Source organism: Mastomys coucha, unplaced genomic scaffold (assembly GCF_008632895.1).
Source record: "Mastomys coucha isolate ucsf_1 unplaced genomic scaffold, UCSF_Mcou_1 pScaffold22, whole genome shotgun sequence".
In the NCBI taxonomy this organism is placed as follows: Eukaryota; Metazoa; Chordata; class Mammalia; order Rodentia; family Muridae; genus Mastomys; species Mastomys coucha.
In genome coordinates this window covers 250297234-250319126 of record NW_022196905.1, presented here as the reverse complement: position 1 = coordinate 250319126, position 21893 = coordinate 250297234, and the positions used below count along the sequence as shown (strand labels likewise).

Sequence of the window (21893 nt, the reverse complement as noted above, 5' to 3'; positions counted from 1 at the left end):
GCCCATTGTGACTAATGCCATCCCTGGGCTAGTGGTCCTGGGTTCCTAAAAGAGACAAGCTGAGCAAGCCAGGAGAAGCAATCTAGTAAGCAGCATTCCTCCATGGCCTCTGCATCAGCTCCTGACTCCAGTTCCTGCCCTGTGTGAGTTCCTGTCCTGACTTCCTTTGGTGAAGAATAGCAGTATGGAAGTGTAAGCTGATCAAATCCCTCCTCCCCAGCTTGCTTCTTAGCCATGTTTGTGCTGCAATAGAAATGCTGACTAAGACACACATCCTCCCTTTGCTCCATCCAGTAGATCATATTCTCATGGTTTATTAATTCTAAAATGAAAATTTATCTAAACTGTTTCCTATATAAAATCAAAGAAAACACTGACAAGACCCAAACACAAAACGTATTTATTTTCAATGACAAAAACAACACAGCAAAGTGGACCAACCCACTACATTTTAAGTCTAGCATAATTTTCAGCAGAAAACTTATGTTCCACAAAATTTTAAAACAACATATCACAATTAATGGTATCCAACCAATAGTGTCTGAGGATAGGTACAAAGGTCAAACACAGAATCATAAACTTATAGCACAGAGTTTTAAGATTTGTGTGTCTGTGTGTAACTTGATTTTTTTTCTTTGATTCTTGACTGTGAAGTCCATATATAACATCTTTTTTTAAATTTTTTTATTTTTTATTTATTTTTTTAAATTTATTTGTTATAGATAAGTACACTGTAGCTGATGCCAGACGAGGGCGTCAGATCTCATTATAGATGGTTGTGAGCCAACACGTAGTTGCTGGGATTTGAACTCAGGACCTCTGGAAGAACAGTCAAGTGCTCTTAACTGCTGAGCCACCTCTCTAGCCCTATGACATCTTTTATAATGTCGAAAGGGTGGAAGCTCCCACAAGCCTAGGGCTTCGTGTGCACCCAGGGAGTGGTAAGTAAGCAAAGACTTGACTCAGAACTCAAAAAGCAACAGCCAAGGAAGGGGAAGAGATCTCAAAGACTCTTAGCAAGATGACTGTGGGGTTTTTCAACACAGTCAACACAGAAACCAGAGCATCCCTGGGGATGGCACAGTTTGGGACAGTCCATGTATAAGCTCTGCAATTAAATCTTTTTTTTTGTTGTTTTTTGTTTTTGTTTGTTTGTTTGTTTTTTGTTTTTTTGAGACAGGGTTTCTCTGTGTAGTCTTGGCTGTCCTGGAACTCACTCTGTAGACCAGGCTGGCCCCAAACTCAGAAATCCGCCTGCCTCTGCCTCCCAAGTGCTGGGATTAAAGGCGTGCGCCACCACCGCCCAGCTGCAATTAAATATTATTTCTAGACTCTTGGTTTGGGACCCTCCATCTAAAGCAACTTCTGCCAAGAGACGGGAGGTTATGTACTCACCAAGTCAAATGCCCTTTCATTTCCAACCTTGACTTTGTCATTTGGCTCCTGTCTCCTGTACAACAGGAGACACATTCCAACCAAGGATCACTATTACACAGGCTAACAACTTCTCTGGCTTAGATTTGCCTAACATAAACAGGGAATACTTGCCATGGATGGCTCTAATTCCAGTTTCTTTTGTTTTATCCTGCTACATCACACTGCTTGGCTACAGAACCTGGGGCTCAGAGCAGCAGCAGCACCAGTCAGTGTCAATGGTCACAGATGCTTACATCATCACCTGCCCCGTCTTTTCCATCATCTTGTCCATCATTTCTTTCGGAATTCGATCCTCCGAGCAACATTCTGAGCTCCAAACTTTTTGACCAGTGCATTTCTTGTGTCATCATCGTCCTTCTGCAAATCTAAGTCATCTTGTCGGCACCAAATTGGATAACCATCAGGTCTCCGTCCCGACTCTAAGAAAGAGGAGGTGGCCTCCAGCTCACCACTGTTTTTTAGCAAGGCCTGTGTGACTGTTGAGAGATCCAAGTTAAACTTTTCCATTAGCTGCCGGATGATCTTAATAGCAGTTCCCACTTCTTGTGTAGAAACTTTTGGTTCCTCTTCCTCCTCATCTGGCTGTGTTTCCGAATCTTCTTCAGGAGTGGGTGGATCACCATCACACATCGTTATATGTATTTCAAAGTCAGGGCTTTCATCCACCTATAAAGAACGATGAGAGAAACCAGTTCCTATTTAGTAAGCCTTGAACTCTTGCAACATGTATCTCCCCAACTATCACTCCCGGGCTCTTCACGCAACCATCACCTAGGCTTCCTTCAGTCCCCCTCATTTGTATTTATCCATGCTGACATGTGTACAGATATATGTATGGATAGAATGTGGAAGGGCAGTTGTTGTGCACATCTATTCATATATATCTAACTGATTAAAATATGGAATGTAGGCTGGAGAGATGGCTCAGAGGTTAAGAGCACTTGACTGTTCTTCCAGAGGTCTTGAGTTCAATTCTCAGCAACCATATGGTGACTCACAACCATCTGTAATGGGATCTGATGCCCTCTTCTGGTGGGTCTGAAGACCGCTATGGTGTGCTCATATGCACAAATTATAATAAATAATTCTTGCTGGGCGGTGGTGGGGCACACCTTTAATCCCAGCACTTGGGAGGCAGAGGCAGGTGGATTTCTGAGTTTGAGACCAACCTGGTCTACAGAGTGAATTCCAGGACAGCCAGGGCTACACGGAGAAACCCTGTCTCGAAAAACAAACAAACAAAAAAACAAACAAACAAACAAACAAACAAAAAATCAATAATAATAATAATTCTTAAAAAATAAAATAAAAATGAAGGGGCTGGTGAGATGGCTCAGCGGGGAAGAGCACTGACTGCTCTTCGGAAGGTCGTGAGTTCAAATCCCAGCAACCACATGGTGGCTCACAACCACCCGTAAGGAGATCTGACGCGCCCTCTTCTGGTGTGTCTGAAGACAGCTACAGTGTATTTACATATAATAAATAAATAAATCTTAAAAATAAAAAAATAAAAAAAAAAAAAAACAAAAAAAGCAAAAATAAAATAAAATAAAAATGAAATATGGAATGCATGTATGTGTATGTGAGAGAGAACACATGTAACCTGTATCCCATTAGATCACTTATCAAATGCCTGACTTCACTTGCAGGTGTGAAGTTCCATAAAAACAGGAACCAGGCATGCTGTGTTCATCATCAAAGCCTGGAACTAAATCCTCAATATTGCTATATGAGTCTATTAGGCTTTCCAAGCTATACAACTAGGTATACCACAAAGTATGTTATATGAGAGCTGTGTCTAAGAACTACTGAGTTTGACAGTTGATAGGAAATGAACAAATTATCAAGTAAGAAAACAACATGCAAACTACAAAACACAATAATCCTTTAGTTCTGGCGGTCAGTGATAGTCATTCGCTCAGTATTTATATAAACTTAATTTTCTTTTTTTATACTAAATACTAACTGGGTGTGGTGAGACAGCCCTTGTAATCCCAGCATTCCTGGCCAAAAGATCACACATAAATTCAGAGCAGTTTTGGCTGTACAGAGAGGCAATGTTTTACATAGCCCAGCTGGCCTTGAATTTGCTTTGTAGCAAAGAATGATCTTTAACTTTTTTCCCTCTTTGAATTAATTTAAAAAATTTTTTAGAATTATTGTTTTGTGGGTATGAGTATTTTGCCTTCACGTCTGTATGTGCACCACGAGCATGCCTGATGCCCACAAAAGTCAGAAGACGGCAATAGGTACCTGAAACTGGAGACACAGACGGTTGGTTATGAGCTGCCTTATGGGTGCTGGGAGTCAAATCTGGATCCTCTGCAAGAGCAACAAGTGCTCTAGCCCTCTGAGACAACTTTCCAGCCCTCATCTTTAACTTCTGAGTCCCTCCTTCTGACTCCCGCATGTGCCAACACATTCACTGGGGTAGGCTTTTTGTTTTGTTTTGTTTAAATTTTAGACAAGATAGCTCAGGGTAGCTTCAGACATAATATAGCCAAGGATGACCCTGAACTCCTACTCCTCTTGCCTTCATCCTGTAAGTGCTGGGGTCACATGGTGGTATCTACCACCATGACAGGTTGAGCCAGTATCTTTGAGAAGAAAGGGTGGAATGTAGCTTGGAGTATAGTTCAGTCACAAAGCATGAAGGCTAGCCTGGAAGGGAAGTAAGGAAGGCAGGAGGGAACAAAAAACTGAATCACAACCTCTTTCTCTCTTTTTCTTTTTTTTTCCTTTTTTTTTCTGTTTTGTTTTTTTTCCAAGACAGGATCTCACTATGTAGCTCTGGCTGTCCTGGAACTCACTTATGTAGACCAGGCTAGCCTTGAACTCAGAGAGCCACCTGCCTCTCTCCCAAACACTAGGATAAAGGCACATGCCACTATGCTTGGTTTCATAACCACTTTCTTTTGTGTTAATTCAGGGCCAGCAAGATGGCTGGGCACGTAAAAGCACATGCCACCAGGCCTGACACGTGAACTTATTCTCCGGCTCTACATGGTAGAAAAAGAGGATGGACTTATTATCTAATAAATAAAAGTGTAATAAAAATCTTAAATGTTTTTTAAAAGTTAATTTATAAGATCTTTAGTCTTAGAGAAGATAAATATAATCTGGCTAAAGAAATAAGTCATCATCATTATTTTGCAAAAGCTATTATTGTGGGATTCCAGTAGCACATTCAAAGACAGACTGAATATAAAAGAACAAGAATATTTCCTAAGTTCTGAGAACACAGAAACTTTACTTTTAGATTTTTTTAGTTTCTTTTAGTTTTTTTAGATTTATGCTCCTGAGAAGTGTAAGCACATTCTAAAACAAACAAATATAAATAGCTCTTTGAAAACACGCACAAGTTCAAAGCAGGATACTTTAAACTGTTAAAGTACAACTGTCCCATGCCACACGGCTTTAATTTCAGCACTCAGAGGGCTGAGGCAGGCAAATCTGTCAGTTCGAGGTCAGCCTGATCTACATATCCAATTCCAACCCACCCATGGCTACATGGCTACATGACTCTGTCTCAAAGCAAAAAGAATAAAATTGTCCCTATTCAGGGTGATTATTTTTCTCCCTCAGCCACTTATATAATCCTGCCAAATACTAAAAGCCTTGAAAAGCCTAAAGCCAGATCACATCTATTCCTCTCCTCTTCTGTCTTGTACGTTCCTGGCCTCGGGTGGGTGGAAAGCACAGTTTAATAAGCAAACAAGAACTGAGGCAGGGGTAGGAAATCAGTAAACTGAGTTAAGATACCACAGCTTCTCCAAACTCCCGAGTGGCTTCCTCAAACAGTTTGTTGACTGCCTCTCCATTCTCCTTGGTCTCTCCCTTCACACACTCCTCCTCAGGCAAGTCTGGCGTTCTCTTATTCTGTGGTTCTATTAAAGAAAAGAACAGCAGATCAACAAAGCTCATCTGCATAGAACATCTGTATCACTTCTGTGCATGCAGATTTTTTCTTTTAGAAAAGTCCTGTTTATTATTCAGAAGTGTACAAAGAGCATAAGATATGCATACTCAATAATTCTCATACTTGTTTCTAAAAATAACCTATAGTCCCAGGACCCAGGAGCACAACGCAAGAAGATTTTGAGTTAAGAGGCTACTCTGGGACTCTAAGTGAGTTCTAGGCCAAATGAAATAATAAATGAGGACATGATGATTTTAAGTATGGTGGAGGTTTATTGTAGATATGAGTGAGAGTGTAGCCAGAGGCATCTATAAGGGTCCAGACTAAACTGGGACATGAAGGTAGAAAGGGAGGGAGAGAGGGGGAAAGGAAGAGAGAAAAGAAGAGGTAGGAGGGAAAGGACGTGGGGAGCAAAGAAAGTACCTGGGAACCTAGAGACCAAGACTGGCATAGCCAAAACAGTACACTGTTGCTATCTCCAGACATACCAGGAGAGGGCATCAGATCCCATTAAGGATGAATGTGAGCTAGGAATTGAACTCAGGACCTCTAGAAGAGCACTCAGTGCTCTTAACCTCTGAGCCACCTCTCTAGCCCCCAAAACCAAAATTTTTAAGCATGCTGAACTAGAGAAATAGACTTTACATCCCCAGACACACACACACACCCCGCCCCAAATAGAAGGAGAATGCATGGCTTTTTAATCAAAAATGTCTGTCATCTAAACTGTCAATACTGGTTACAGAAAAGGCAGATATCTCTTAACCAGGCATGTGGCTCAACTGTGTAATTCCAGGACTCGAGAGACTGAGGTAAGAGGACTGCCGAGACTTGGGAGGCCAGCCTGACTGTCTCAAAAACAAACTTACAACACGACTTAAATGAAAAGCAACATTTTTGTACTATATACTAACCATAACCAAATCTCAACCTCAAGTGTGCAGAAATCCCTCACCCAAGGAAGATCACAAAGTAGCCTTCCTTTCTATATGGAAGTACATTCAATTAAACCAAAATACGGAAATAAACTGATCTGCCATGCCATTCACATAGTTTATATTGAATAAGACGAGAATATAGGCAACATCTTAAAAAGAACAGCCAGGGGCTTCTTCTAAAATAAATAAATAAATAAATAGGAGGAGGGGGGGGAGAGAAAGGGTAAAGAAAAAGGAAAGGAGAGGAGGAGGAGGCGCAAGAAGCGCAGGAAGAAGAGGTGGAGAAGGAGAAATGGAGAGAAAGGAAGGAAGGAAAAGGGGGGAGAGGGAGGGGGAAGGAAAAACATCTTTGAAATCTCTGAAAACAGAAACAGGTTACCCTGTTACCTCCTGGAGAAAAACTGGGTAGCTGGTGGGTAGGAAGGGTAGAAAATTTTCATATATACTGTACTGTGCTCCTTTTGAACACAGAGCCGATTTTGTAAACTAGTTACTGTCTCATAGTCCCAGACACTCCGGAGGCTGAGGCAGGAGAACATTTCAGCCATAGAGTTTGGGGACAGCCTGCGCGACACAGCGAGAGACCTGATTCAAGTTCCCCGCCCTCCCAAACCCAAACCAATCAACGAACTGACATCCAGTCTGTAGGAAAGAAAAGTTAATGAGAAGATAAATTAAAACAAGAGAGCGAGGGATAAGAGGAAACGGGGCACTTTCGCGTCGGCCGTCAACAGAAAAGGGCTGAGCAGTGCCACCAACCGCGCCAAAGAGGACACAGATGGGCAGGCAGCCCCGCCCACCCGGAGCCCCGAAAGTGCAAGCCTCACCTCCGCTATCCGCGGCCTCGGGGTCCTGCTCCGCCTTCCGTTTGAGCTTCTGGGACGACGGGCTGACTGGAGCGTTCCCGAGCAGGTACTTGTGCTCCTGGCCCCGTAGGTGTTTAAGGTAGCGGTCCTTGAGCGACTGCCAGGAGTGCTGCGTGAGCGAGCTCTTCTCCATCGCTTTCCACAAGGCATTGCCTGTGACCGAGCTGGGCGAACGGGCGTTTTCCTTCACGTAGGTCAGGATGGCCACATCGTCCGCGTCAGTGTAGGCCATGCGCCCGGTCAGGGGCGGCGGCTCCGGTTCCGTAGAGCCCTCCGCAGAAGCCCCGGGCTTGGGGTCGGACGCCTGCTCCATCGAGCCCAGCCGATAGGCCTCCAGTTCCAGCTTCTCGTTGCGCTCCACGCAGTCTAGAATGTACTGAGTGGAGATGAAGTCGCCCGAAGCCTCAGCCAGAGCCTCCCCAGGCTGGGCTAGCAGCACGGCCCCGGGCTCCTGCACCCGACACACGGTGCCGCCGCCGTGCAGGATGAGCGTCGACAGCCGGCGCTTGGCCGAGCTGGGCCGCACGTAAAACGACATGGCGCTGCCGTCTTCTCTCACGAACAGAGTGGAGGAGTGAGTGGGCCCATTGGGGTCTTTACCCAAATCCATCGCCTCCGCCATACCTGTCGCTCCGCTGTACAAGAAGAGAGCCGGAAAAACACCGCAGAGATAGATTCTCCGCCGGAGGAGCCGAGCACTGCGCCTGCGCAGCGAGTGCCCTCCCCCCCCCTTTCCCGGAAGAGGCGGGACTTATGGCCATGACCTGGAAGTTCTAGTTCTACGCTAGTCATAATTTTTTTGGAGACGGGCTAGTGGGGAAGATGGCCACGCTGCAGGAGAGCGAAGTCAAAGTGGATGGCGAGCCGAAACTAAGCAAAAAGTAAGTGTCGTTGAAGGTCTTTTAAGTGTCTCTTGTTGCAGTGTTCCGATGGGAAGTACCTGGAGTTTTCCCGCCAAGGTGAAATTGCCAGAATTGCCAGGGGGTCCCTCTGCCTTTCCCGGTGGGTGAGCACATGCTGGGACAGAGATGCAGTGCCCTAGAACCTACAGCCTCCGGGATGCCCCAGGATCAACTGCGTGGCTGCGTGAACTGCGTTCCCTTGTCCTAGCTGTGGGGACAAGCATACCAGGGAAAGCCAGCACAGAAACCGGGAATGGCAGGAAAGAAAAGTGAAACTAACTTTCCGCTACCTTCTAAGAAATGCTTTTTTTTTTTTTTTAAATTGAGCCACTCCCCCAACGAATAGATTGGAAAATGGTTAAATATCTTTGTTCTTCAAAGAAAAGCCTTTACATTATTCTTGACCTATCCAAGGTTATTCTGCACCTTAAATGTTAAAAGGGGGTACGTTCTGAAACTATAGGGCACTTACCCATATGCGTCACTCCAAGGATCTGTGACATGGGAACAAATGGCCTTATTTAGCGGGATACACCAGGTTCCCTTTGCACTGCTGGCTGTATCTTTGTAAAACGCTCCAAATCCGAGAATTGAGTAGACAGATAAGATTAGTCTCCCTTTAACTGGTTTTGTTTAGGACTACACTCTAGTCCAGGGTCCCCACTGGAACTACATAGTACCCTCCAGAGCTGTAGGCAATAACCAGTTTAAGCTGTTAACATACCATGGCTGCTTTAGTTAGTACCCTCCCAATAAATAAACCGTCTTGTTGATCCCTGAGGGAAATACCAGAGACATTCTAGATAAGAACTGGTTTTCCTTTTAAGGTCTATGCTTCTGCTCTGTGTGTTTTAGAAGGATTTTAAAGAAAATGTTTTAAGTTTATGGGTCGCTAGCTTCCTAAGTGGTTGTCCTTTGTGCGAGCGATTTGGTGGATTCCTCTAAAGGAGACTGAGTGAGTTTATTAAATCTGTAGTTGGAATTTTGAGTCACATGCGAAAGAACCTCAGTTTTCAGGTGAATTAAGGAAGCCTTACTGCTGCTATCAAGTCACTTTTCTTAAATATACCATTCGCTCTTTTTTTTTTTTTAAAGCAACATTTACCTACTAAACACCGTGCTGGCACTCTACAAACTTTGTCTAATCTCAGTAGTAATCTTGCAAGAGAAATGTTAATGTCCACTTTTAAAAGTCGCAAGCTATGGCCCTGGGTTTATGGGAAAATGGGAGTTCCCAGCAGTTGTGAGTGTGGCCGCTTCTATGCACAAGGCTCTTGATTTCCAGAAAACTACTAATAAAAGTTTATGTCCCTGATGTGCCTTCTAGCACTGCTCAGAAGCACTGGAACAGAAATCTAAAGGGAAGTCTATACCAAGTCTGTGATCCTTAGTTGTCTGACTAAATCGGGTGGTTTTGTTTGGTTTTGTTTTTATAAGACATGGTTTCTCTGTGTAGAACTCACAGGCTGCCCTAGACCAGGCTAGCCTCAAACTGAGAGATCTAGATCTACCTGCCTCCTGAGTGCACCACCACGATCTGGCTTTAAAATAAGCCAGTTTTGACTTACGTTCCTGGCTGAAATAAATTTTTTGTGCATGTGAATAATGGATATTCCCTTCTTTTTCCTAATTGTTCTTGGAATTTCTTAAAGTTTTTACTGAGGATCACTTTATTCCTGAAAGTCCCCGAAGTTAAAAACTGATGGGCTGCCAGGTGGTGGTGGCGCATGCCCTTAATCCCAGCACTTGGGAGGCAGAGGCAGGTAGATTTCTGAGTTCGAGGCCAGCCTAGTCTACAGAGTGAGTTCTAGGACAGCCAAGGCTATACAGAGAAACCCTGTCTCAAAATAAAGAAACAAAAAAAAAAAAAAAAAAAAAAAAAAAAAAAAAAAAAAAAAAAAAAAAAAAAAACAAAAAACAAAAACAAAAAAAACCTGTTGTGCTATCTGCTCAAATCACTTATTCTCAAATGAAAAACTCTTCCCTCTTCCTCAAATTACTTAAACACAGTTGAGTGTGATCCTGATCGATCGGAGGCCATCGTGTTTGTAACACAAACATAGTATCATCTGAGGACCTGTCCTTTCCTCTGTGCTGGTCCTTTTTTCGACTCAGAGAGTCTTTCCTAGAGCTGGCTTCTTTGTGCTTTTATTTGTTTATTTTCTGGGATGGGGTTTCACTGTGTTCCTCAGGCTGTTCTCAAAACTCCTAGGCTCAAATGATCCTTCCCAAGCTCCTGAGTAGCTGGGACTGTCTAAAATTTGCATTTGATATTTTCATTGTCATCCTGTTGCCAGGCTTCCATCTTCAGGGGAGAAACCATATATACTTCAGAGCCCCACATGTTGCCTCCCATACTTTAGGAAGTTGTGAGCAGTTTCTGCATATAAGCTATCAATTGACTTGCATTTGAGTTTTGAATCCCAGATATGAAGTGTTTTTTTCCTATAATAGGACTAAGAACACTGCAGATGTTAGGAGTGATTGAAGTTCAGAGGGACATTGCATGTTAGTACGAATCATGACTCCCCTCCTCAGCAGTGCAGGATGAGTGAGTGTATAGTATTGGTCCCCTCTGACCACACGTCTCTGTTTCCTGCTAGGTGGTGGTAATCAGTAGTTCCAGGGCGTTCTGCCATGTTGATGCAAGCTGCTGTCAGGCTTGTTAGGGGGTCCCTGCGCCAAACCTCATGGGCAGAATGGGGTCAGAGGGAACTTCGACTGGGCCAACTTGCTCCTTTCACAACGCTCCACAAGGACCAGCCACTTTCTGATAGGAGAAGGTTGGTGCCCATTACCTTCTTTATTGCTCCGGGAGCAGGATCTTTCCTTCAGTGTCTGTTAGCTAGCTTTGGACATGTTAGGGAAACAGAGCTCTAGTGCCCAAGCCAAGATTCCCTTCTTACTTTATGAGTTCAGAGTCCTCCTCCCTGTAGTCCCTTCTCTGTTCTTTCTTTTTCCCCCTTTGACTAATTTTTGTTTATTGAGACAGGATCTTGTTATATAGACCAGGCTGTCCTCAAACTCACTATGCAATGAAGGCTGGCCCTAAAGTCTTTCTGCTTTAGCTTCCCACGCTAGGATTATTACAGGCGTGTGCTACACCACCGTGTCTGAAATAAGGAATTTCTAATGCTAGTTATTTTCCCCTTTTTTGTCTTTCTGGAGTTTGTTTATCAACTCTGTCCTAGTTTTGGTGCTACCTGTAGAGTCTCTTTTAGACTGTCCTTACAATCTACAAGAGCAAATCCTGAATGAAGCGGAAAAGAGATTTATCTTAATATTGGGGGGGGGGACCAGATAGCCTTAAAAGCCTGCTCACTGAATTACAGAATGATAGACCTAGTGGACTGTTAGAAAGATGAGCGCAAGACAGATTGTATTTAGAAAGACTTGTCTGCTTTGAAGATATCCCAATTACTTTGTACTTAAAAGATAGCCATGTTCTTTTCTTTAAATTTTGATAAATTCATATTGAAAACAGAGATAGGGCAAAGAGCAGTCAGTGGTGCGTATCTGTAATCCCAGGCACTTGGGAAGCCAAGGGAAGAGGGTTACAAGTTCAGGGGCAGGTGGAACAATTTAATAGTCCCGTTTCAAAATAAAAAAAGGAGCTTGGGAGTAATTCAGTGTTAGACCTCCAGTGTTAGCACATTTAGACCCCTGGGTTCAACCTCCAGTAGTTCAGAACAAACAAAAGAAAGTGAAGGGTGTGTTCTAAAGCCAGACAATATGCAAGCATGGCCTAGAATCTTTCACCATGATTCACTATTGAAGACTTACCAGTTGTAAAGAATGATCCCTCCATAAGTTCTCTTTGAATAACGAAGATATTCTTGTCTGAGTCAGTTTATTTTTCCTGGATTCAGATAGCAAGTTCAGGTCAAGGGTCACAGAGTTGCCCCCATTGTTTTGAGAGTTTCAGGTAACACGTTTGAAGTTTGGATGATGAGAGACTTGATTAGAAATGGATCCAGATTTGTCTGGGTTTTGTCCTGGAGACAGAACGTGAAGAGTTAGTAGTGAGAGACCTTAAACCTGTGGTCTCCTACCTGCTCCTCCAAAGTACTAGGTTTACAGACATGCAACATCACATCTGCAGTCCTAGAGACCAAACCCAGAGCTTTGTGCATGCTGGGCAAGCACTCTACCAACTGGGCCACATCCCCAACCCCCATACCAGTCTGTGACAGCTGTTCTGAAGTTGCCTCTTGAAGAGATTGTGTCTTCAAGCTCTGAAGACCAGTTCTCCACAGCCTAACCCACTTCTCTAGGAGAGCTGGCAAGCTGGCAGGGCAGGAGGTATTAACTCATTACACCTTTAAGTGGTACTGTAGGGATCTCATCTTCTAGGGATGCCAAAGTACCAGGATGCAGTGTCTACTGTCAGGGAGCTTAAAAGTCTATCCTGCGAATTTTCTGGGAAATCTCTGTTCCAGTGCTTGCATAAACTGGTAAATGTGGGCTTCTTCACCTTTGAGTGTCTTGATTCCACTTGGTTTTTGATGCTGAGTGGAGACTGGAAATGACCTGTTGCATCTTTGTTCAAAGCTTAGGTTTTCTTTTTGTCTTGTTCCCATAAATAGGTAATTGACTACCGTGTTAGAGCTGGGGAGTAAGATCACTTAGGGGTGTGGGACGCAGCAGGAACGATTTCCACAGGCTGTTCATGTGTTTGGAAAGTGGCAGTGCTGCTCCTAACCGAGGGCTCTTCAGGCAGCTGTCACACTGGGTGCTGTCATCTTCCCAACAGTGAACTGAAGAGGCGTCTGAAAGCTGAGAAGAAACTGGCAGAGAAAGAAGCCAAGCAGAAAGAGCTCGGCGAGAAACAGCTCAACCAGACTGCTTCTGCCACCAACCACACTGTTGACAATGGTGTGGGTGCCGAGGAGGAGACTCTGGACCCAAATGTGAGTTCCCCTGGACCACTGGGATGACTGGACACAGGAGAGCTTCTGAGAGGCTTGTGGCTGACAGCAGGAGAGACCAAGTGACTAACAAGATGAATTAAGAACTTGAACCAGCAAGAGAATTGGGAGGGCAGTGTCTGCCTTTTGTTTGTTAAAGGCGTAGGTCCTGAGTTTTTAATATCAAGTCCAAGTAGGCAATCTTGAGAGGCCAGTCATCCTCAGTAACTACTTCCATGGATGTAGCTGAGCCTGTAGCAACAACAGTAGGGGTGTCTTCCCTCAAGATAGACTAGAGCCTCTATTGGTTGGCAAAATACATTCCTTATGCCAAATTCACCCCTCCTCTCCTACTCCCTGGTTTTGTACTTAAACACAGCCATGCCCAGTTGTTTGTATCACTCCAGGCTAATTTTCTTCTATTAACAGTAGAATAGGAAAGATGCCTTGATGGTTAAGAGTATATACTGCTCTTCCAGGGGATACCCACATCAGTTTACTAACAACCACCCATTACTCCAACTTCCTTTCCTGGCCTCCACAGGCACCCTCATGCATGTGCACACACCTCCACACAGACTCACATATATGCATATGATTAAAAATAAATCTTTTAAAAGAAAAAAATTTCCAACCTGTCTTAGGGTTGGAATATTTTTGATACAAATCTCATCCCATAGCCCTATTTCCAAGATGCAGAGGTTGGTATTATGGTCATGCCCCCTGCAGGCTCATGTGTCCTGTTTTTTTGGTTTGGTTTGGGTTTTTCTTTCTTTTTTTTTTTGGTTTTTTCGAGACAGGGTTTCTCTGAGTAGTCCTGGCTGTCCTGGAACTCACTTTGTAGACCAGGCTGGCCTCGAATTCAGAAATCAGTCTGCCTCTGCCTCACAGGTGCTAGAATTAAAGACGTGCACCACCACTACCAGGCTTGTTTTGTTTTTTGTACATAGGGTTTCTCTTTGTAGTCCTGGCCGCCCTGGAACTCACTATATAAGACAAGCCTGGCGCCACCACCGCCCAGCTCTTGATGTCCCTAGATGGTGCTGCTGTTTGGGAGGTTGTAGAACTTTAGAAGGTGGAGCCTTCTGGATGAAGTGGGTTGCTGGTGGTGGGTCTTTTGTTTTGTGTTTGTTTTTTTTGTTGTTTGTTTGGGGGGTTGTTTGTTTGTTTTGGTTTTTCGAGACAGGGTTTCTCTCTGTAGCCCTGGCTGTCCCTGTCCTGGTACTCTCTCTGTAGACCAGGCTGGCCTCGAACTCAGAAATCCGCCTGCCTCTGCCTCCCAAGTGCTGGGATTAAAGGCGTGCGCCACCACTGCCCGGCTTTGTTTTGTGTTTTTGAGATAGGGTTTCTCTGTATAGCCCTGGCTGTCTTAGAACTCACTCTGTAGGCTGGTCTCAAAGTCACAAAAATCCACCTGCCTGTGCTTCCCAGGCCATTGTTGGGCCTGCTGCTGGTGGTCTTAATGGGTCGTGTCTCAGCCCCATTCTTCCCAACATGGGTGTCTGTCTTGCCTGATCTACAGAGATGAAGTTGTTCATAAGCCTCTGATGGCCTGAACAAGCCACTCTGCTATCATGCTTTCCCTGCCATAACTATATTCTCACAAACTAGAATAATCCTGTAAAGTATTTTGTCACAGCGACAAGGAATGTGATTATAATATGAACTCTGCTAAAGAAGCCACACCTGACAGGGTTCCGCTTCTGAAGGACTGGATCTTTTTTTTTTTTTTTTTTAACAGCAATACTACAAGATCCGAAGTCAAGCAGTCCAGCAGCTGAAGGTCAGTGGGGAGGACCCGTACCCACACAAGTTCCATGTGGACATCTCACTCACTCAGTTCATCCAGGAATACAGTCATCTGCAGCCTGGGGACCACCTGACTAACGTCACCCTAAAAGTGGCAGGTAGGAAGGTCCCTGACAGTTCACTCGCCTCTCATCTCATGAGAGCAGGTTTCTAGGCTAACACAAAGGAGGCTCTGGGCTGGCCTTGCGTCCTCTGCCCCCTTTTGGTTTTTTCGAGTCCAGATCTTGCTGTCTAGCCTAGGCTGGCCTCAGACTTGAGAATTCGTGCTGCACTGTCCCAGCTGGTGTTGAACCTACTTTGCTGGAGACAGCACCTTTCCATCTACTCAGAGTAGAGCAGGCCTGGGGCATGAGTGGAATTCTAGCTGAGGTGGTACTTCTGGGGAAGGGATTTCTCTGAGGGACCTCCTGGCTGGAAACTGCTCTACCTTAAAGAAGTGTGCTATTGTGCCTGGCCTTTCCCTGCATTAATGGGTTTGGCTTAGCCTATCTAGTTCCTACTTTAAATTTTTATGTAAAGATCCAGGAAGACCCAAAACCTGTGTTGTCAGTACCACTGCCATCATCCAAGAATCCACAGACCATCTTTAAAGAGAGGTCTTCCTGTACAGCCTTGACTAGTTTAGTGGAAATCACTGACATGAAGCAGAGGGCAGGCTGCAGACCCCGGGCCACACTCAGGTTATTGTGATCGGTGTTGCACAGAGAGCTTAAAAGGCTTCTCCTTCTCTCAGTGTCTTCAGTGTTTTCTTTTAGGTCGCATCCATGCCAAGAGAGCGTCTGGGGGAAAGCTCATCTTCTATGACCTTCGAGGAGAGGGGGTCAAGTTACAAGTCATGGCCAACTCCAGGTACATAGAAATACACAGTTAAAGATCTTGTATTGCTGCTGGTGGTAGCGTAGGCCTTCAGTCTCAGCACTCAGGAGGCAGGTGGATCTCTTGAGTTCGAAGCCAGCCTATTCTGTAGAGCAAGCTCTAGGACAGCCAGGGCTACAGAGAAACCGTCTAGGGGGGAAGAACCAAACAAACTAAAAAATTACTTGTGTCACACCCCAGAGTAACAGACAGACAGGTGAAGACACAGGCTAGTGTGGTCCTATTTTCCCATTGTCATTTAGAATTAGGGTAATGAGGAGTGTGGCATGGTTGGATACAGTTGAGTGGCAGGCTGTGAAAAGACCTAGCAATGAATGTTGTTCTTACTTAAAGGACAGTAAACATAAAGGAATCCCTCCAGCAGTTGTCCCTGAAGCAAGAACTCTGAGTGAAGGTTTCCTGAGTAAGCCTGGAGTCTGTATTAATTTCTAGAATTGTGCATTAAGTTACTTTATCTTTCACTCAGGAATTACAAATCAGAGGAGGAGTTTGTTCATATCAATAACAAACTGCGCCGGGGAGACATAATTGGAGTTGAGGGCAATCCCGGGAAAACCAAGAAGGGTGAGCTGAGCATCATCCCCCAGGAGATCACACTGCTGTCCCCCTGCTTGCACATGCTGCCTCATCTTCACTTTGGCCTCAAAGACAAGGTAAGCTCCGCAGCTGTTCTCGGGTTCACGCCTCCTGTTGTAGCCATCACAGAGAGCACTGGTTTCTAACTGCTCACTGCTTTTGCTTTAGGAAACACGGTATCGTCAAAGGTACTTGGACTTGATACTGAACGACTTTGTGAGGCAGAAATTTATCGTCCGCTCTAAGATCATCACATATATAAGAAGTTTCTTGGATGAGCTGGGATTCCTAGAGGTGACCAAGGGTGAAGGGTTCTGCTGGCCTCGCTGTACTTGTCTCTCACTGGCCCATCTTTCTTTTACACAACATATCCTGCCAGGGTCGGTCATGCCTGAGTAGAACACCGCCCGCCTTGCCAAGTGTCTCTTCTACCTTGTTTAGTGCTCATTAGGGGGGCTTTCAAAATAATGCACCATCCCTGTGCTAATGATGCCATTTTCAGTAATTCTGGAGGATCTGTAGCATTAAAATTATCTTTAGAAGCCAGGTAGTGTGGCACCCTTTAGTCCAAGCACTTAGGAGGCATAGCAGGCAGACATATACCCACACAAATACACTAAATGCATGTGTATTCTCTCTACATACAAAGTACACACATAAATGTTTTGGAGGAGTTTTACTTTTGGTTTAAATACAAATCGTAGTCATGCTATGTGTACTCTAATATACCTGCCTTTTTTTGTGTGTACGTTTGTGTGTGCCAGTGCATGTGTTTATGTGCACATGCAAAGGATAAGGGAGGATGCCCGTGTCCTCTATAACTCTTATCCTGTTTCTTTTTAACTACATGTATGTATGTGTGGGTTTGTACATATGAATGCCAGTGCCTTTTGAGGCCAGAGAACTTGGGTCCTCTGCAAGAGCAGTATATGCTTTTAACAGCTGAGCATCTCTCCAGCCCTCTGATGATTCTTAAAGGATATAGTTAGTAAATATTGTAAATGTCTCAGACACTGTTCTATTGCTCTGAAGAGACACTATGGCCAAGACAACTCTTGTAAAAGAAAGTATTTGATTGGTGGCTTGCTTATAGTTTCAGAGGGTTGGTCCAGGATCGTCAATAGCAGGAAGTGTGCCAGTAGGCAAGCAGGCAGGCCTCGGGATGAGAGCTTATATCCTGGTCCACAGGTCACAGGCAGAAAGACCGAGAAAGAGAAAAAGACAGTCAGACAGACACTAGGCCTGGCATAGGCTTTTGAAACCTCAAAACCCATGCCCAGTGACACATCTCCTCCAAAAAGGCCACACCTTCTCCTGACCCGTCCCAAGCAGTCTCACCAACTGGAGACCAAACATTTAAACCTCTGGGGACCATTCTCATTCAAACTAACACAGTAAATAACACCTAAAAGCTGCAGCATTCATTTATAGTTCCTTTTACAGCTTGTCAGCATTTACGGTACTGTGTTAATAGGAATGGAGATGCTGTTCTAATAAGTCAAACAGCCTGTTTGTTTACTTTGTTATATGACAGGCCTAGACTATGTTACATGCAAAGAATGAACTGTCCTCAAGGCCTCTGGTTATCTAAGAACTGTTTGTTCCTGTCTGTTTTAGATCGAAACTCCCATGATGAACATCATTCCTGGGGGAGCTGTGGCCAAGCCTTTCATCACCTATCACAATGAGCTGGACATGAACTTGTATATGAGAATCGCTCCCGAACTCTACCATAAGGTAGTCAATGACCGCACACCATGTCTCCTCCGAGTGACAGAAGGCTGCAAAAATTACAGCCTGAAATAAGGAGCAGCCAGAGAGTGTTCTAATTCTGTAGTTGGTGGGTTGTGATTTTCTTGTAAGCAGCTGAGGATTGTAGGCATTGTGTTGTACAAGTGTAGACACATCCTTTTCCGGCACCCTAAAGCTTTAACTTCAGTCTTCCTTGGATTAGATCTCATGTCTGTCTGTCTTCCTTCCTTCCTTCCTTCCTCATTCCCTTTATCTCTCCCTCCCTTCCTCCCCCAAAACTCTTCAACTGGCATGGTGACAAACACCTTTAATGCCTCACTCAGGAGGCAGAGGCGAGCAGATCCCTAAACTCTTATCTATGCAGTGAGCTCTAGGCCAGCCAAGGCTACACAGTGAGAGCCTGTCTCAAAAGAAAAAACAAATCTACCACTGAACTACATCCCAGTCCTCAATTTAGTCTTTCATAAAAGAACTTTTGCTGGTCTTAAATTCTTTCCAGAAAATAAAACTAAATCTCTTCAAATTATCAGTATAAACACCAAAGACTGTCATCCAGGATTCTTAGTTACAAATATGTAACAAGTTAAAGCAAGATCAAAATTTATTCACCTGTGTAAGAGAGCCACAATAACCTTAAAGGCCAAGGAGTGGTGCCTGGGCATGATGCTGGATCATATCACACTGTCATGTCCTGGGCAAAGGTCACTACACTGGGATTTCAGTAGCATGTCTGAAAGATAGCCGCCTCTGCTTCCTTCACCATAGTGAGTTGTATGTAATACCTACATTTTCCTTTGGTAGCGTCCATGCCGACATGTCACTAGTGTGTCTGGCAGGTGGAGCTGGGTCGCTTGCCCGTAGCCTAACACCACAAGAGGCTTTGGAGAAACTCAGGCCCAACAAATAAGAAATTGCAAAGACACAGGAAGAGACTTGGGAGTCCTGCACAGCTAAATAAAATCAAAAACAAGTTGATGTCTAAAGATAGCAGGGCAGAGGGCATTTTGAATGGAGAGCATACCTAAGCTATGAAAAGCAGTTAGTCCATAGGAGCCTACAGGGCTCTTAACACATGACTGTGGCCATGTGGTTTTGGTAGATGCTGGTGGTTGGTGGCATTGACCGGGTTTATGAAATTGGGCGCCAGTTCCGGAACGAAGGGATTGACTTGACCCATAATCCTGAGTTCACCACCTGTGAGTTCTACATGGCCTATGCAGACTATCATGACCTCATGGAAATCACAGAGAAGATGTTGTCAGGTGAGTCGCCCTGCCTTCAGCTCAGAGACTGGGAGACTGCTGTGCTGCCTTTAGAGGAGAATGTCCTGTTCTCGGTCCATGGGATGGCTCCTTTCTTTCCCAGGGATGGTGAAAAGCATTACAGGCAGTTACAAGATCACCTACCACCCAGATGGGCCAGAAGGCCAAGCCTACGAGGTTGACTTCACTCCACCCTTCCGAAGAATCAGCATGGTAGAAGAGCTTGAGAAAGCCCTAGGCGTGAAGCTGCCAGAAACCAGTCTCTTTGAAACTGAAGGTAAAATACTACACTCCACCATGTGGCCTTCCTTCTTGTTCAGCTCCAAATTTGTTTGAGTTAAAGCTAAAATGTCCCACATGTTCTATTTATAGGCATTTTACACAGTGATGTTCCCTGTCCTAACTTATACATTTCTGTCACAGAAACTCGAAAAATTCTTGATGATATTTGTGTTGCAAAAGCTGTTGAATGCCCCCCACCTCGGACCACAGCCAGGCTCCTTGATAAGGCAAGAGACCATACTTGTGCTCATCCAGTGCTGACCTGCGCCTTAGGAAGTGGGTCCCACTGGGAGACTCCTTCCCTGCAGCTTCACAGGGAACCTTACAGAGGAACGGGAAAATTGAAACTTTGAATTGGGATTGGGAAATATAGCTCAGTGGTAAAGTACTCACTTAGCAAGTCAAGGCCAGGGAAGGGATGTCTCAGTCCCTATCCCCAGATCCCATTACTCTGTGTCCAGCCACAGTGGGAGAGGATGTATCTAGCCCTGCAGAGACTTTTGATGTACCAGGGTGGGGGGATTCCCAGGGAGCCTCCACCCTCTCAGAGGAGACTGGGAGGAGGGACTTGGGGGTAGAGGGAGGAGACCAGGAGTGGGGAGACAGTGATCAAGATAAAAAGTGAATAAAATAAATTAATGAGGGAAAAAGGAACTTTGAAATACAATATTACACTCTGTGCCAAATAGCATATATTATCTTACTCAATACTCTGCCCTTTGAAAAAGCTACAAGGTGAACTCATCTGGAACTCATATGGAAGTTAAAACCTTCCCTTGGGCTGGACATCCAGTGATGTTCAGAAGCCATGTCTAACTCCGCTCTGTTTTCTCATTAAGCTTGTTGGAGAGTTCCTCGAAGTAACATGCATCAGTCCTACATTCATCTGTGATCACCCACAGATCATGAGTCCTTTGGCCAAGTGGTAAGATACAGTTTGTTACTACATAAAAAAAAAAACCTCAAGTAGGGCTTGGGCTGCTTTGGCTGCACCTGTGCAGTAGAGGATTTATTTAACGTGAGTCTAGGCCTAGGTTCAGTCTTCAGTACTGCCTTCTTTTTTTTTTTTTTTTTTTTTTTTTTAAAGAATTATTTATTTATTTTATTTATATGAGTACACTGTTGCTCTCTTCAGACACGCCAGAAGAGGGCATCAGATCCTATTACAGATGTTTGTGAGCCAACATGTGGTTGCTGGGGATTGAGCTCAGGACCTCTGGAAGAGCAGTCAGTGCTCTTAACCACTGAGCCATCTCTCTGGTCCTTCAATAGTGCTTTAAAAAAAAAAAACAAAAAACAGAAGTTAATGGTATAAAGTGACTGGGTTTTTTGATGTCCTGTGTTGACTTGGTAGTGGTCTTTCTGTGATGTGCATTGATACAGTATCTAAGATGGGAATTCTGCCAGGCCTCTTCGTGTGATCTCTCTGGCAGTAGTCTGTTGTCAGCATGGTGGTTGGGTTCCCAAGGTAGGCATCCCAAAAAAAACAAGCCTCAACAAGCAAATACATGCTAGACCTTTGCCAATACCTCCTTGACCAAAACAAGTGGGCAGCCCAGAGTATGAGTGCAGAGCAGAAGGGCTGGGTTGACTATAGTCGTCAAGTCTCTTGTCTCTCTCACCTGATCTCTGGTACCAGAGATGAGTGCTGAAAGTTGATGAGGCTTCAGGTTTCGACTTTTGGGTCAGGTATTGCATTTTGAGAGCTCTGAATATTCATGCTCTGTGGTCTCGCGTTCCCAGGCACCGCTCCAAAGAAGGTCTAACTGAGCGCTTTGAGCTGTTTGTCATGAAGAAGGAAATATGCAATGCCTACACTGAGCTGAATGATCCCGTGCGGCAGCGACAGCTATTTGAAGAACAGGCCAAGGTGAGTGAGTGAGAATAGCATGTGTTTTACCCCTGAGCTCACACCAGGAAGCACCGTCCTTAACCCTATGTTGCTGGATAATTTCTTGGTGTTTTAACCAAAGCCAGGGAGGCTTCCAACTTTTGTATTGGGGTGTGTGTGTGTGTGTGTGTGTGTGCGCGCTGTCAATCAAACTTGGATCCTTTGGAAGAGCATCTCTTACCACCAAGCCAAAATCTCCAGCTCCATAAAGAGGCTTTGCAAGAGGGAGTCCCATTCAAAATAGAGCTACTCTTTGTTTTTGAGACAGTCTCGGATAGCCAAGGCTGCCTTGAATTCTTGACCCTCTTGTCTCTGCCTCTGAGGGCTGGGGTTACAGGGCTATATACCACACCCACTGACACTGGCTTTTATTATACAATATATAAAATGAGTTGAAAATTGCCTATATTTGAACACTCACTTCAAAGATACATTTAACAAAGATATACCTTTCTTTTTTTTTTTTTTTTTTTTTT

At 44.5% G+C, this 21893-nt stretch overlaps 2 protein-coding genes across 3 annotated transcripts in view; one reads left to right on the top strand and one right to left on the bottom strand.

Annotated features, from left to right (window-relative positions):
- Window positions 1-807: 807 nt before the first annotated feature.
- Window positions 808-7889, bottom strand: Terf2ip (TERF2 interacting protein). Its single transcript, XM_031341490.1, has 3 exons — window positions 7122-7889; window positions 5200-5324; window positions 808-2103 (listed from the first exon to the last, which is right to left on the bottom strand). The coding sequence occupies exons 1-3, from the start codon at window positions 7780-7782 to the stop codon at window positions 1708-1710; spliced, it is 1182 nt and encodes a 393-aa protein (XP_031197350.1). The 5' UTR covers window positions 7783-7889; the 3' UTR covers window positions 808-1707.
- A 12-nt stretch (window positions 7890-7901) lies between these two features.
- Kars1 (lysyl-tRNA synthetase 1) overlaps window positions 7902-21893 on the top strand; it is a 16788-nt gene continuing 2796 nt past the window's right edge. The window contains exons 1-13 of one of the 2 annotated variants that reach the window (XM_031341487.1): window positions 7902-8041; window positions 10666-10845; window positions 12816-12972; window positions 14711-14876; window positions 15534-15627; window positions 16121-16307; window positions 16399-16524; window positions 17848-17967; window positions 19082-19244; window positions 19348-19521; window positions 19668-19753; window positions 20366-20451; window positions 21270-21396. In XM_031341487.1, coding sequence (XP_031197347.1) covers window positions 10700-10845; window positions 12816-12972; window positions 14711-14876; window positions 15534-15627; window positions 16121-16307; window positions 16399-16524; window positions 17848-17967; window positions 19082-19244; window positions 19348-19521; window positions 19668-19753; window positions 20366-20451; window positions 21270-21396 — 1632 coding nt within the window. In that variant the 5' untranslated portion in view covers window positions 7902-8041; window positions 10666-10699. The remainder of the gene's footprint in view (window positions 8042-10665; window positions 10846-12815; window positions 12973-14710; window positions 14877-15533; window positions 15628-16120; window positions 16308-16398; window positions 16525-17847; window positions 17968-19081; window positions 19245-19347; window positions 19522-19667; window positions 19754-20365; window positions 20452-21269; window positions 21397-21893) is intronic. The other variant, XM_031341489.1, reaches the window with a different exon arrangement.